We start from the raw sequence: 15823 nt of genomic DNA, 5'->3' as shown, positions 1-15823 counted from the left end.
GAGAAAAAATCCATCGTGGCAGTAATAGAAATGCTTACTGTAACAACCGCCAAGGCATAGCTTCAAAATTAGGAAAGGACACTCTATGAGATGGTGCTGGTGCAGTTCCTATGCATAGCCTTCGGATGGCATGCAAGAACTTCTTCAAACCCATCACCACCATCACTGAAAGCTGTAGTGGTGCTAGATGCCTTTAAACACTGGACTGTCCTTCTCAGCTGCGCTTTTTCCGGAAGGAGCAGCAGCATCTCCTGGCTTTAACAAAGCCCCACAGTAAGAATGACCTGGTGTGTTTTCCTCCCTGCAACTACAGGGTACTCCAGGACCAATTGGGGTTTCGGGACCAGCAGGACCAAAAGGAGAAAGGGTGAGTTTGTTTCAAAACTGAGCAATACTTTGTAGCTTCTTTGAAGATATGACAGCTCCTTAAAATGGGGAAGCTCTGTGTCTTTCTAGGAGCTGGATTTTTTTCTCTCTCTCTCTGTGTACGAAAGACCCACAGTTGGCATCTTTGACTTCTGTCTTTTTCTTGGGGATTTAGGTGCTTTAAAACACACCTTTTACATTTCCTCTGTAGTATTTTGTTAGTCATTGTTGTGCTGCCTGTTCATACTGAATGGGTGTGTAACAGTTTCTACTCTTCTGTCTCTATTTCAGGGTAGTAAAGGAGATCCTGGAGTTGTAGGACCAATGGGACCAGCAGGACTTCCTGTAAGTACAGGAGTACTAGGGATTTGCCATCTACAAGTTCCTATTTTGTTGTGGTTGATAGCTTAAATTGCTGTTGCAAATAGCATTTGCAACTTCAGCTAGGTTAGGTGTGAAATAACCAAATTTAAGAGCTTAAGTATCCTATGGGAGTGAAAGAAAGAGCTGAGTAGTTTCAGAGAAGTCATTCAGAATGAGGCAGACAAAGCTGAAGGGAACTGTTAACTTACCACAGTCCTCAAACTACCAAAAGAAGCAGCGTGAGACTCCCAGGATTTGTATCTTAATCCAGAATCACAGAATTGTAGGCGTTGAAAGGGACTCTGGAGATCATGAAGTCCAACCCCCTGCTAAAGCAGGTAGGTGTCTGCATTGAGAAGGCAGAGTCTTTTCATCACAGTGACAAAAATTGCCTTCAGTGAAGTTAATGCTCTGTTCTTTCAGCTCGTCTTGCCTCTGACTTAGAGAAAAAGCTGTGGTGTTTTAGCCTGGATGATCTAACGGAGGTGGGAAGAAAGTTGTCTACAGGAAATGTTAGATTTTACCATCTTGTAATTGATAAAAGCGGAAGGGACAAACTCTTGGGCACAAATCCTTCTTTTTGAGTGGGCATACAATGTTAAAGTATTTCTATTTTTGTGCTGATGCATTTCAGGGTTTACAAGGTCTGCCAGGTGACAAAGGAATCCGGGTAAGTTACCAAGCAAATTTTGTTCTTTGCACAGCGGTTATTTCTGGGCAATGTAAAGATAGCTAGCATGTAATTCTGTCTGCTAGACTTTCACATTAATCACTTTACTACCTGTATTTTAGAAGGTGATACCTGTAGTTTATGTCATCCTCTAGGACATCACACTGTATCTCTCTGAAAGATGCAGGATGGATTTTCTGATGTTTCACTGTTGTCATAACTCTGTTGTCACTGAAGCATAGGGCTTCATGTGTAATAGAGTTAAACCACATGTCACACTTTAGGAAATCCTACTCTCTGTTTTGTGATGTACGTAGAGAGCTATGAGAGCTACCATGAGAACTGAGACACAGCTGCTAAATCTTACCAAGTTACTTTTGAATTTGCACTGAAGCATGAAAAAGAAGGTTGACCTCAAGCAAATGATTCTCCAGAGAATCTGGAAGAGAGAAATTGAGAGATAATAAATTCATGTACATTAAAGAATTGGACATGAAGTCTTCTCAGGCTTTGCCCTGAGTGGATGTGCTGAAGAGTTGGGTCAAAACCAATATTGCGAATGGCTGCTCTTCTGCCTAAACACCTGTGTTCTAGAAGGATAGCCCTGACTAAAAAGCATGCATTGAAGCTCTTCTTCCATTCAGTTCTCAGTGACATGAGGAGTTTTTTGTTTGTGAAGGCCTCAAATCTTTCTGATTAAAAACAGAAAAAAGACCAATGGTTGAATATAATTTATATTTAGAAGTGTAAATGACTTCTGGATTATGGTTTTAAGATTACAATTGTGTAAATATATCAAGCAGTTTAATATAGTATATGTGTATGTATTTTTGTGTGTATTCACACATACACATGCATACTTTCTTCATAAGACTCTGGTATCACCTAAATTTACCTGAAAATAAGTTCATATGCCCATGCAGTGATTTCATGATATGAATTTGCTTTTTGTACATACTGAGTGGTGTTCTCTGTTCTTATCTGCAATGTATTTCTGATCTTACTCTGCATAGATTGAGCAGTTCTGAAAAGCAGTAGCCAATTGGCATCTTAAACTAGGGGAGAAAGGTATCCTGGGAGCTCCAAAGTTCTCCCCTTTTTTAATTATTCCATTTCTGGCTTTGCTTCTTAACTTCCTCCTTATTAAGATGTATGATGTTTTGTTTCACGTGGCTTCTAAACAGAAAATGGCCGTAACAGAATTCCTAGACTTCTTCAGTTGTTTTTTCACTGGGCTTTTCACTGACTGTAGATAAGCTACTAGAATTTCCCTGAGCTCTCAGCTATATTGTCTGAATGCCTCCATCCCTTTGAAGTCATTGCAGACATCTTACCAGCACCATTTAGGAGAGATTGACCCAGTGCTTGTTCCCCAGGATTTGCTCTGCTGCCCGGTATTCCCAACTGAGCACTAGTTTTCCCTCAATGGGGCACAGCTGCTGTGCCAGAACCTCCTCAGAAATGAGAGACAATCTCCCCCAAATTAACTGCTGGCAAAACTGTGACAGTTCAGCCAGGAGACCTCAAAATGAATGAGAAGAAATCTGTGAAGTTAAAGAAAAGGCAGCACTCTGACCTGACCTGTTCTACAGGGGGGTGGGTCCAGGGATACCACACCTGGCTTTTTGGAAGTGGGAGATGTGTTCCCTTGGGAAACCTCACTTCATTTTTTTTTCTTTGTGGCCAGCTGCAGTATACATGGCACTTTCATATGAAGCTTTTCAGTGTTGAGTACATTAAAAATTGAAAATCAACTCTGTTAAGCTTCTGAACAGTTTGCCAAAACCCTCTGTGCACCCTCTTAGTTCCTTTAAGCCAAGTAGTGCTTTTTAAACCCCAGTAACCCTCCTGCTGCCTGTTGCTCAATGCCTGGGACACGTAGAGCCAAGATGGTGGCACCAGGTTACGATGGGAGCAGACAGCCCTTCAGAAAACCCAGCTGAAAAAGTGTTAACCCTATCTTTTGCTACTAAGCTGATATCTTTGCTGCTGTTCTAATGCCTGTATTTTTTTCTCATGTGTGTATGTGTGTCTTCCTCGCTCCTACAGGTCCACCTTTGTCCCCTTTATCCCTTCCTCCTCTTCCGCCTTTCTTCCTGGTTCCTTCCTCCTCCCTCCAGAGCAACCCATGCTGCATTTTCCTGGATCATTCCCTGTTCCAGTGCTTGGTTCTGGGTGATTCCGTCTCGTTGCTTCTGCTCTCCCATCCATTTCTCCTGCCAGCTTTGAGTTTAACACATTTTAAAGAAGAAACAGCAGCCTGTGCTGTCTGATGTTATCCCTAAATTCCTTTAACCTTCCTCACAAGGACCCTAAATTCAATTCCCTGTGCAGCAGCCCCTTTCCCTGTTTATGCTCAGCAGCTTTGGTAATTTCCTCAGTTATACAGAAAGATTTGCTGTCAATATGACCAGCAAATACCCATGTAACACCCAGCCTTAGCTGACGTGCTGTGGGTAGGACATATCGTCTCTCATTGAAGAGGGACCACAGGACATCTGGACATTCCCTAGGCCACAGCTATGGCTGGCTTTCATTGACCCACTGCTTCCCCTTGCAGGAGAACAAGGCTCCTCTTTGGTTATGTCAGTGGCTTTTTTCTCCTTCTAAAACGTTCCCATGGATGAGAATTTATTTCTGAATGAGAATTCAGAGAAGAAAAAGTAACATCAGCACAAGGAGCTTGGGCCAGCAATGCCTCACAACCACAACAGGAGGTCCTGACTGGGCTCTGCCTCAAGGCTTGTTCCCAAGAGCACTGCTGCCAATCACCAGCTGATGAGAGCAAGTAGCATACAATGTCTGGAGGAGGTTTTCCCATCCTCTCTTCCCACTGGCATATGAGAAGCCCAGGGAAGTGGTCATATCAACAGTGCAGTGCTCCGCTGCTATGGCACTCCACCTTCCTTTGATGCAGTGCCTGCCATCATCTGTCAGTGTGGGATTTTAGGAATGGCCCTTGTGTTTGTACAGCTTAGGAAAGGTTAGTAGTACCATATGTTGCTCTTCACTTACCATCTCAAAGGGAGGTTTCTCTTCTTTTAAAATGTTGCCTACGCGTTCATCATTTTTGAACTATTGCTGACATTTGTTTGAAATGGATGATCCTAAAGCTTTTGTGTATTCTTTTTTTCTTGGACTAAACTGTTATTTACAGGGGGAGAGGGGCAAGAAAGGCTCTAGAGGGTCTAAAGGGGATAAGGGAGACCAAGGAGCGCCTGGATTAGATGCACCCTGTCCGTTGGTATGTTCTGTTTTATCAAATGTATTGTTTTAAGATGTGTTGGTGGGGAAAAAAGAACCTCCTTTGCTGCTAGCTGTGATTTTCCTTTGGAAGCGTTCAGTGTCATCATGTCTCCACAAGAGCAAAACTGGTTTTGTTGCCTTGGAGTAACAGCCAGCCAATGTAATTGCCTGAGAATGACACAGGACACTCGAGCCGCATTACCCAGACCGGAAGCACATCTCAGTTATTTTCAATGGAATACGTTTGTGCCAAGATACACTGTCTGTAAATCTAGATGTAAATTTATGAATATGTATACATTTTCATCTAAACTCATGCACTGCAGTGAACGTGCTGCCAGAAATGACCATAAATCCCAGGAACACTTGTGCTTCGTGCTTCTAGAAATTCACGTGCTGGAATTTCCAGTGAGGGTAGGAAGAATGGATGATTTGAAAACAGATGAGATACTGTTCCCATCATCTCCAGTTTAACTCACACTGATTTGTAGACTGCAGAAAAACGGGCAGCTGATCACACAGACAAACTAAAACAGAGAACAGTGCCATATTGGGTATGCAGCAGAGTGCCCTGTGACAGTCCCAGTGCAGGACCGTGCCTGTCCTCTGGTGCCATGGAGGTGACTGGCATCAACTGAAATAACGATAGTGGTTGATTTCATAAACAGGGTCTCCGAGGTTTTAAAGGCGAGAAGGGTGAGCCGGGGTTACCTGGGCTGGACGGGCTGGATGCCCCATGCCCATTGGTATGGCGTACCTTCCCTTTCCTGCATGTTTGTTTGCTTTCATATCTTGGTTGTTATTTTCTGGTACCTCCATGTAGTTGCATGCCCTAGAGACGTATGACAGCTCTTTCCTCACCTCTCTCCATCCCACCTCCTTCACGCTGCTGTTGTCAGAAACAGTCTTTCTCTTCCTATGATTCACAGCTGCTGCCAGTGTTACTTTATGGCATGAGGGAAAATGCAGCAAGAATGAGAATTTAAATGCTGCTTCAGTTCTCACTTTGCCTTCACTTTGAGATCTTCTGTTAGACTAATGCACGAAGGCTGCCTCTGCACTAGCTTGGTTTCTGAGCCAAGGAGCTGAAATGCTTTCATCCTTCATTAACATTAATTGCTTGTATGTGTTTAGCAGTTTGACACTGCTCTGTGTTACTCAGTCACTCTGAATATTGACTGGAAAAATACAGCTGTTAGAGGCCCATGTGAGACGTTACTAGACACCTCCCTCAGCTCCCACTAGATAATTCCTGTTTGTGATTCTTCCCTGAAATGAAAACAGTACCCACAGCTTCCAAAATCTTGAACTTGGAATCACCTGTTTTCCCATATCTGTCTATTCTAATATTAAAAAGTGATCACTGTATTAGTGCTTCATTTAATCCAACTACTGAGGCACAAAAGGTATTCAGGAACACTTAACCTCAATTGATTTATAAGTATCCCATTAAAGAACACCAATTTATTCATTCACAGAGATCATTTGTGGACGTGCTGCATTTGGGCGAGGTTGTTGCCCCCTCCAGCTGTCTGCACCACTCCATAATACCCTGAGACTTGTGCTCTCTTGCCCTTCCTGCTCCCATTTAGCATGGCTAGGTTTGCTTGAGGATGACCTTTCCAAACCTTACATTCACTTAGAGATGTTTGCTTTCATTTGCAAGAGATGTGGTATCAATTCCTTCAACTGGCTGGAAAAATGTATCCCGAGGAAAAACGCAATACCATATTTAGCAGGGCTTTCTAGTTTCCTGGGGAAACTAGCCCTGCAGTTGTCATTATGAAAGCCTCCATTATTTGGCCTCTGTGAAGTGCCAGCCTTGATGTTCCTTCCAGCACTCCCTCCTCAGTATGCTCAATAACCATTATCTCTTCATAGCAGCATGGTGACTACTTGCAAAGCCTCAGTTGCCACTCTGTCAATTCCAGGTAGTACAAAGCAAATCTCAGAAGCAAAATCGTGCCTGTGAAGGAACAAAAGCCAGGTGTTTCACCTCCCACTGCCAATAGCCAGAATTCCTATGGAATAAGTTTGGTCTGAGTACAGCACCTAATTTCACAGGTGCCAGGCACAGATTCTGCCTGCGCCCCCACAGACTGCCTTTTGTTTGTCTCTGCCTTTCCTGGCCAAATTACAGTGCACACCTCTTCATGCCTATTTTTTTAAGGAAACTTGACAGAAAATGTGGTAAGAAAATCTGTAAGAAACATAGATGCTATTTTTATTTACACAAACAGCATACTGGCATGCAAGCTAGCTTGAGAACTTGAGTAAGCATGGGTTTTGATCCAGCTTGTTTAAAAGCTTAGCATCCTGCTGACACACCCATGTGCATAGCTTATGGAGGCCATGAACTAATGATTTACACACTGATATGTGGATGAAGATACTTGATACTAATAAGCATGTTCCATTTCCATTCTCTGCAAATTAGCCTGCAACAAACACTTCCTTATGACCCTGGTCTTCCTTCAATCCCTACACTATAACTCTGCCTTTCCATTCCTTCATGAACCTAACTTTCCGTTTCCTCCTGCAACGCACTGCACCAGTCATTCCTACCACCACCAGAGTACCAATGGGAATGCCACAAGTTACCCAGTAGTCAATTGATCTAAAGTTCAGCATTTCCCCATAGTGGGAGGAGAAGGGGGTGAAAATATACCACAGGGGGGACCATAGTCCAAAAAATTGATTCAGAAAACAGTATGGTTGCAGCATCAGGACACTATCAGTTCATGGGTCTCTTCTAAGCATCTTTCTGATAGGTAGTTTTTGTCCCAGTATGCTACTGTGCATTTGCTTTTCTATTTGCTTTGTTTTGTTCCCTTCTCAAATGGGATGTACTTTCTCACGAGGTACTTGAGGAAGTGAGAACTGAGTCATTTGACTGAAGAAGTGTGCCTGCCTGCCTGGCTCTTTGTACAATCTCACTGCCTGTAGTGGGGTTCTCATGGGGAACAGAATCGGCCCCAGAGCTTCACACGCACACACAAGAAGTATTTGACTTCATGCTGCAACTTCTTGGGCCTGACTTTTCAGCAGCTCATCTGCTCAAGAGCACATTATTATCAACACTGGGTTCCTGTTTTCTCTTGTTACATGCTAATTAATGTCAGTTATTCACAAACACATTTCTCAAATGCTTAGTCTCACATATTTTAGTGGCAAAGTCCTTGAAGTATCCAACCTTCAACATAGAAAAATAATAAAATTGCATCCTGGCCTTGTAGCCCAAGGTTTTGGAGTTGCAGAGTTGAGAGGGTATTTTATAGAAATTTCACTGGTTTATTGGGGCAGAAAACACAAAACCAACCATTCAAAGAGCCAGCTGAGATCCTGGAGCAGGAGCCTCTCAGAGGCAGGAGGGGACAGTTGAGCAGTCTGCCACGTGATAAAGCAAACCTTTCAACACAGAGTGGAAAGGAGATGGAATTTTTTTCCAGGCCCTCCTCAGGAGCCAAAGTTAACGCTGCCCCTGGCCAGGGTTTGCCTGGCCTTGCTGTGCCAGGCATGATAACCCACCTCAGTGCTATAGAGCCAGGTCTAGGATATAGACCTGCCATCTTCCTTGGAGAAACGTGCACAAGTTTATAGCCCTGGTGTGAGCCTGCAGGCAGCCCCTCCAGCCCCAGCCTTGCTTCCAGCTGGGCTCAGCCACAAGCCTGGGTCACTGCAAGGGAGTGAGGAATATCTGTCCAACTATTCCTCCAAACCTGGTTCAGACTGTTTGTTGCAGCTGTAATAATGAACCCATTCCTTTTATCCTCATTCTTTGCACTGTTTTCTGTTTCCTAAACTGCTATTTCATTCATGCTTCTGCAGGGAGAAGACGGCCTTCCAGTTCAAGGCTGCTGGAATAAGGTAAAATGATCTTGGAAATGGTGGGGCTGTGCTGAGTTGGCAGTGCATGCTGTCTGGCTGAGTGCAGCATAGGTGTGGAGGCATGCATGGGTTTTCCAAGACCATACCTCTGAGAAGCAGGAAGCAAAACTCTCCTTTGTTTTACACCAGCGTTCAGTTTTGTGGGTCGAAAAAGGAGAGAATTGCATTCCCCATGGCTGAGGAATTGGCACTAAAGTTTGTTTATCTTTTCTTTTGCAGTGATTGTTCTAACCCTGGACTGGCCTGTGTGTGTTATTGTACATAGAATATTTATTTTTATACAGCATTCTTCTCTGAAATGCTCAAAGTTATGCATTTTTACAAATTATCAAGAAGCTGCATATTTTTTGTACAGGAAATACTAGAACTCCCTTCGTCCCTGTTTGTCAGTTCTCTGTGTATGTCTTCATTATGCTTGTTTTGTCATGGAGTACAGCTGTAACATTTACATGATACGTGTATGCACATGATGGATATAGGAACTTAATAAATTATTGCATTAAAAGTGCCCAAAAAAACTGCCCTGTATACCTTCTAAAGCAATTTTCTTTTTTTTTTCAAGCTGGAGTCATTCAAGATTATTTCAAAATACGATGTATTTTTATTAAAGAAAAACATTTACAGGTTTTTGTTGATTCAATTAAGGTATTCCTGGGAAAACACACAGTATAATGGGAACTTAGAGATTCCCTGACTCATCGTTGTGGAACAAGATGATGTTTCATGAACAGATTCAGACAGCCAAGTGCAACCCACCACAGTTCCTTAGGGCGGCCCAGTGCCTGTGCAAGAAACAGAACACCTCAAAGGCCATACTGGCTGACTCTTGCCTCTGGCCTTAGCCATTACTTACCTGGATTAACTCCCATGATGATAAGTCCAGGAATTTAAGAATCTTCCTGAATCATGGGCCTGCAACTACCTTCATTTAAAATCAAACATATGGTAGAATACCTTGATGATATCCTAATGAATATTTATTAGATAAACCAATCCACGTAGCTCTTTTAATGCTAACCAAAGTTGCATGGAAGTTTGGAGTGCGTCATCATAATTTGCATGTGTACATCTTAACAATCCTCCTTGTCCTACCTTTGTTAATGTCTAAAGCCTAAATTATCCATTAAGAAAATAATCAGACTAAATGAACATCACGACATGCTCAGAAACTTAGCAGAAGCGTGGAAACCTGAACTGAGCTTCCTCTAAGAAGCAGCAGAGTTTCTATTGCCCTGAGTCTTTTGCTCGCTGCCCCACAGCTCCACTCTCGGATTGCCCTGGGAGTCAGAAACTCCCTGTAATGTTCATTATTTTTACAAACGTGTCTTTCTATGCCAACATTGTCCTTTGGATGAAACTCTTCCACGTGCAGTGAGATGCTTGGGGTGCTGGAAAAGAAAGAAAGCAAACTGCTGAATACTGAGAGATTCTTGTTTTCTCAGTACCATTAATATAAAAAGAGCAGTACTTATTTAAGCATGGATGCCATAGGGCTCTAGTGTTTTAATTAGGCACCTGTTGAACGCAAAGCAATAAAACCCCAATCAGCTGGCAGGATTGGTTTGAGAAGGTGATAGCAGCAGCTGCATTGAATATCTTATCTGGTCTTATAACATTGGACCCGTAAGGTAGGTAGTTTGAGTGCTTTACTCCTTCCTAAAAACGCTGGCTATAGTTCATCCCCAAAACATACAGATCCACGGAAGAATCTGCTGGTAACTTCTGTTCCCTTTGCTGTCTGTCATATTTTTCTTTTGTAACTGTTGCTTGTGGTTGTAACTGCATGGGAGGACTGCTTTTGTTTGGATTTGCTCCATCATAAAAAAGATGGTGGTGTTGTCTTAACGTAACTGCCTGCCTATCACAAGGGTAGGAAAACAGTAACGTGTGCGGTGGTTGCTGCTGACCACAGCCTGCCTTTGTTGTGTATTTTGAACTGAAGCAGATAGCTGTTTCAGACTGCATGAACACAAGGGCTGTGGGAATAGAGAACTCATCATCCACTATGGATAAATCAGGGGTTGCAAATCAGAGTGCAATTGTGCTGACCCAAATATAAGTGCCTCACATTTCTAGAACAACCCCGAAGAACTGAAGTTGGGTTTGTGCTGTGCCAAATGCAATGGTTCCATTTCTAGATCCCTGCCTGCTAAAATATGTAGCTAGGCTGTCACTGTTTGTTGCTGTTAGCTCTGACTGGCTGTTCTCATGTGAAATCCTTTGTCTGCTGCTTCAAGGGTCAAACTCCTTGGCTGATAGCCAAAAAGTGAGATGAGTCTGGGGGTGGAGAAGCTTGAGAAATGACAGCCAAAAAAAAAGAAAAAAAAGAAACAAGAGGGACCTTCCTGAAGATTTGCTGAGATGCTTTGCAAGTTCCCTCCTTGGAGCTTAGGAAGAGTTCTTCAACTGCGCACCAGGAAGCTGTGCCTGGATAACGGCAGTGCGGGAGTCAGCGTGACAACACTCTTTGCTTTGCTTCCTGTCTTCTCTCTGAGGCCAGTGGCAGAGCTGGAAAATGACACCATTTATATTATTCATATTTTTTCCTTTGGTCCTTTTCACTTCAGTCTATTGTTGTGGTCAGACTCTTCAGATGAAGAATCAGGCTCATGTCCCAGCAATCGCTGTATAAATGAGTGCAAGACAGACAGTATTTCAATGGGGGGATCCTTTGATCCAGGAAAGAAATCCTCTTGAACAGTTGTCTTCCAAAAAGTCAGACAAGCCCCATGTGTTCAGTTCGGACTGCTGCTCTGAGAGGGCGTGAGGAAACCTTTTCCTCACACACCACCTTCTCCTGGTAAAGGAGAAAGGAGCTAAGCCTTTTGCTGAAAAGGGAAAGCCGTGCTGGATTTTGAAGGCATGAAGTACTTTGTCAGAGAAAGAAAATGAGGACTATGGACAACAGAGTTTCATTGAATTGTTCTTTTGCTTCCTGTACTTTGCTTCCTGGAGGTGTTCTTTCTGGAGCCCTCAAGAAATGCACTGTTCTGCTGTCCTACTGAGGCCCTTCTGGTGGGTACCTCTCCACAGGTCTACTTACAGATGGAAATTAATGATCACAAGGGTTGAATCCCACAGTGACATGTTCTAATAGATTCAGGTTAAGGAAATGATGATTTGGCAAGGTGCTGCGGGGTGCCACGGATGCACTGGAAGTCAGGACATCCAGCTGGGGATAATTCATACCAACCCAGCTTCCCTCATTCAGTTCCCATTGCTGAAGGTTAAATTCCATTTGCACGTACTCCATAGCATTTTTCCACCAAAGCTCTTGCAATATGTTAAAAAACTGAAATTACTGCAGATGTATACTGCAGACATGACTCATAACATTTCTACTTCATTGAGTACCTTGGGAATCCAATTTATCCAAGCATTAAAACATATATTTAACTTTGTGTGTGTGATTCCCGTTGGCCTACTATTTGCATATTTAAGTACTCTGGTGAATCAGGGCCATTATTACAGCTAATAATGTTATCTAAGCCATTAGGCAGAACTAAATCACAAGCCATCTTGTTTCTTCAGAGAGAAAGAGCTGATTGTGAGTTCATACTGATGTATTTTAAAGTTGAGAAGTAGTAACCTTCATTCAAATAGCCTTGGTCAATTCATCTGGAATAGTCCTGCCTTTCTGGAATCCCATGGACACCTCTTCTCACCATTGCACAGAAAGTATACTTCTAATGTAACTCAAGAATTAACAAGTCCTACTTCTAGTCTCACCTGAACAATAGAACCCTAATTGCAATTTTTATCTTTACTCCATAAGTACAGTAGAAAGGCAGTACGTTGTTTCAGTTAGGAGCCAGGCTGATGAAAGGGTTTCTCTGTTTTATTTGTAGTTCTTATTTTCATGTTGTTTTTTGTTTTGAGGGGGGAGGGAAAAGGGGAGAACCTGACCAGAACTGCAGGCGGTAGGTGTGCATTTTTCCTTTTTTTTTTTTTTTAGCAAAAACAATTATGTATATAGTTTGATTACATTACTTCTACATTTCTTTTTATTAATGATATTTTTGGAGCGATGTGTTGGCTCTTTTCTAGAGTTTCCCTTTAAATATATTTTTAATGGGCTTCTGGAATAAGTTTGTAGGAGTTCCTGACCCAAAGTGTCCTGAGGACATTCCTGTTGTGTTCTTTATTTTTTCTCCCTAAGTGCAACAGTAAGATGGTGCTTTCCATAGGCAAACCAATTTTCAGCAGGGATGAATGTATCCCCACAGGCCGTGCCTAGGGACCAGGTGCCAGTGAGCTCTCCCGGACGAAATGGTTTCTCTAGAACTCTACACCTAGAGAATTTAAAAGGGCTATGTGACAGGCCAGCTGATTGGTCTCTCCTGTTCTTAAGTGGTCTGTCATAACAAAATGAGTCTGGCAAGAGTCACTGTGTTCTCTTCAGTAGCATTCTACAGCCTAAAATCTCACCGACTTAGCTAAGAAGCTCTGAACCAGCCAACCAGCCATTAAAGATGCTTCTTGAGAACGGCACGCTCTTGGTAGTTACTTACTATATTATTGCTATTGTTTTCCCCTCTAAACCCAGCAGTTTACTTCCTCTTGAGCTCGTCCTTGGGCTTTGCTTCACACTGAGCATACTCAACGGCATGATGCTCTGCTGGATGAGGGCAACCATTTCTTCTACACATTTTGTTTCTCACTTTGCCCCGTATTGCTTCCTGTTTTTCATGGCTCAAGCAAAATGGGCATTTTCTCTTCTGCATTTTTTAGAAATGCTCAATTGATCACATTTTGATCATTCTTCCAATCACTTTTATTTATTTATCCTTCCTGCCTTCTTGTAGCCCTTTGTTGTCAAAACAGAGCAAGAATTAAGACTGTACATGTTAGTCGTTTCAGGAGTGACTGTAAAGCTTCTACTGCTTAAAATGCTACATAGCAAGATCAGTTTAGCTTTATAGTTTTCCTTTGGTTGTTTGCTTGCTGAAGTTATCAAATAAATGCTTTTTCTCTAACAGAAAGAATTTAGTCAGGATATTGGAGTTTTTGTTTTGTTTTGTTTTGTTTTTGTCATTTGCTTAAGAAAATCCTGCTAGGCTCAAGGTTAGTAAGTTAAATGTGTTAGTGATAGATTTGAGAGGATCTTGTATTCTTGCTTTCTCTTGGCTGTGTTTGCCAATCCATTGTTCCCAGCAGGGTTTTGCTGGGAGCATGAAATTCCATTTTGTGATAATTCCATTGTTTTTTCACAATACTGTTTCAAAAATATTTCTTCAGTAAATCTTCCCTTCTGCTCTCCTGCAAAGATTTGCTTTTGCTCTGATGTTGCACGCAAGTGGCAGAGCCATGGAGAGAGCAGCTTCACCCTTCTGGAGAGTCTTGTAGAGAAAGCATGCCATCCCTTGGTGCTCGCATCTGGAACGCTCACATCATTGGCACTGCAGCCAACTCTCACCTTCGTGCAACCTGGGCACCACATCGTTTGATGCTGGTCAGATGTGAGTTCATTAATCCCTGCAGGAGGATGATTTCTGAAGCAATTAGTTGTTACATAAGTGGTTTCCTTGTATGGTACGAGAGATTTTTAGTTTTTCTTTGGTGGCATAGAACGCGCAGTATTTGATACAGCCGTAGTGATGAGTTATGAGTAAACACTGACAGGGCATTGCTTCTGTGCGTCTCTTGAACACTGTTTGATTGAGACATCTCAGTCTGTATTTGCTTTTTACACTGCTTATACTGAACCTGTATTAGTATTAAATATAGAATGCTATTTGGCTTTCATTGCTGAAGTGCTGTAACGTGATTTTGTATTAGTGGTCATTATTGTTGTTGCACTGCTGACTCTAAGGTGTTATTTCAACTCCTTTTGATGCAGCTTGGAATTTTTAGGCCTTTAAGAAAATTCCACACTAAATAATTGATCTGAGGGAGAGAACAAAGAGCTGTTCTTTCCCATCATCTTTTCATCCGTAGCAGGAGCTTCTTCAGCCAGAACAAGTATTTGCTTTTTCTTTTCTACTTTTTCCTCAGTAATTCAAGAGCTTTGACTATTTTTTTGTCTTTAAAGCATACGTATTCCAGGACAATCTGCATTTGTTACGTATGATGTACATACTTTATTTTCCCTTTTATAAAAATACCTGTTTACTTATGCATAGTTTGTCTTTTCTTTTAACGCCAGCTGATAAACCATGAATTCTCTGACCTCTTTTCTCACTTGGGGATGATTTTCAGATCAACACTGTAAGGAAACCACGCCATCTGCTGCTAGTTGGTCACCCTGCTGACTGGGAACTAGGTGGGTAGCACATCTCAACCCATTTGGTAGATGGACAGAAGTACTAAATATACTCGTACCACTGCACCAGCCGCATGGAAATAGCTGACTACAGGACAGGGTCCCAGAGTCCGACTTGGTGCCTGTGCTAAGGGAAAAGCAGCAACATCAGTGGAGCTGTATTACTGGAGGCCAGAGATCCCGAATCCTTCTGCTACCTGACCAGCCTTATCCTAAAACCTGAAATAACTCGGCCACAAAACACAAAGCTGCTTGAGTTGTGACAATGAGAGAGATTTAGCAAACATGGAAATGGAGCCAAGACCAGAGGAAGCAGAGGCTGACTCTGAATGGCTCTGCTTTACTTAGATCACCATGATTATTGTTTTGGTGTGACGTCCTGTTCCACTTAATACTGAGGCAATCAATAACAAGGTGTGTGCCACTCTCAAAACCCAAGAGCTGTTTGTTAAGGGACCTGGTATAAGTAAAATCTGATTTTATTTTATTTTATTTTATTTTAAGAATGATTAGGGAGAACAAACAAAAACCCAAAAGACAGAGCCTTTGGGGATGGCAGAACTTGGCCTGTTGGCTTGCTTTTGGCAAGGCATGGTGACAAGGGGAAGGTTCCTTTGGCTTCGAATGCCATGACAGCTATTGTGGTGATCGCATGTACCCAAGCGGTACGTTCATCTCATCTAACTTGAGACATCTGAAAATTAGACTGCTACCCCACAGCACGCTCCTCTTGGCTAAACAGGAGCTCAATATCTGAACAGTGTTCCTTTAGAGGTACGGAGGGGCGAGCAGAAAGAATCGGCTGTGTCCTTTCAGTCTCTGCTCAAGGCCCTAACGTGTTTAATTATTCAGAGGAGACATTCCATACGTGCGATCACCATGCCACCTCTCCCTGCACCTCGCCTGTCTGTGGCTATTGTTTCTGAGCTCTGGAGAATAAAACCCCACAGATTATTCCTTAACTGAATATAATATTTCCTCTTTTTTTTTCCTCCCTCATTTTTTTTTTTTTTCAGTATTTCCAAAAG

The 15823-nt window shown here is 42.4% G+C and overlaps 1 protein-coding gene across 16 annotated transcripts in view; it reads left to right on the top strand.

Annotated features, from left to right (window-relative positions):
• The window catches only part of COL13A1 (collagen type XIII alpha 1 chain), an 84018-nt gene extending 69368 nt beyond the window's left edge, over nucleotides 1–14650 (top strand). For 14 of the 16 annotated variants that reach the window (XM_042817731.1, XM_042817730.1, XM_042817733.1 and 11 more), the window contains 6 exons: nucleotides 314–367; nucleotides 658–711; nucleotides 1364–1399; nucleotides 4557–4643; nucleotides 8474–8512; nucleotides 8753–14650. In XM_042817731.1, coding sequence (XP_042673665.1) covers nucleotides 314–367; nucleotides 658–711; nucleotides 1364–1399; nucleotides 4557–4643; nucleotides 8474–8512; nucleotides 8753–8755 — 273 coding nt within the window. In that variant the 3' untranslated portion in view covers nucleotides 8756–14650. The other 2 variants (XM_042817736.1, XM_042817744.1) reach the window with 2 other exon arrangements.
• Nucleotides 14651–15823: the final 1173 nt, after the last annotated feature.

Source organism: Centrocercus urophasianus, unplaced genomic scaffold, assembly GCF_019232065.1.
Source record: "Centrocercus urophasianus isolate 14NV4802_14NV808 unplaced genomic scaffold, USGS_Curo_1.0 seq_17, whole genome shotgun sequence".
Classification (NCBI taxonomy): domain Eukaryota; kingdom Metazoa; phylum Chordata; class Aves; order Galliformes; family Phasianidae; genus Centrocercus; species Centrocercus urophasianus.
The sequence above is the reverse complement of the archived record's forward strand: the minus strand, read 5'-3'. Positions and strand labels throughout refer to the sequence as shown.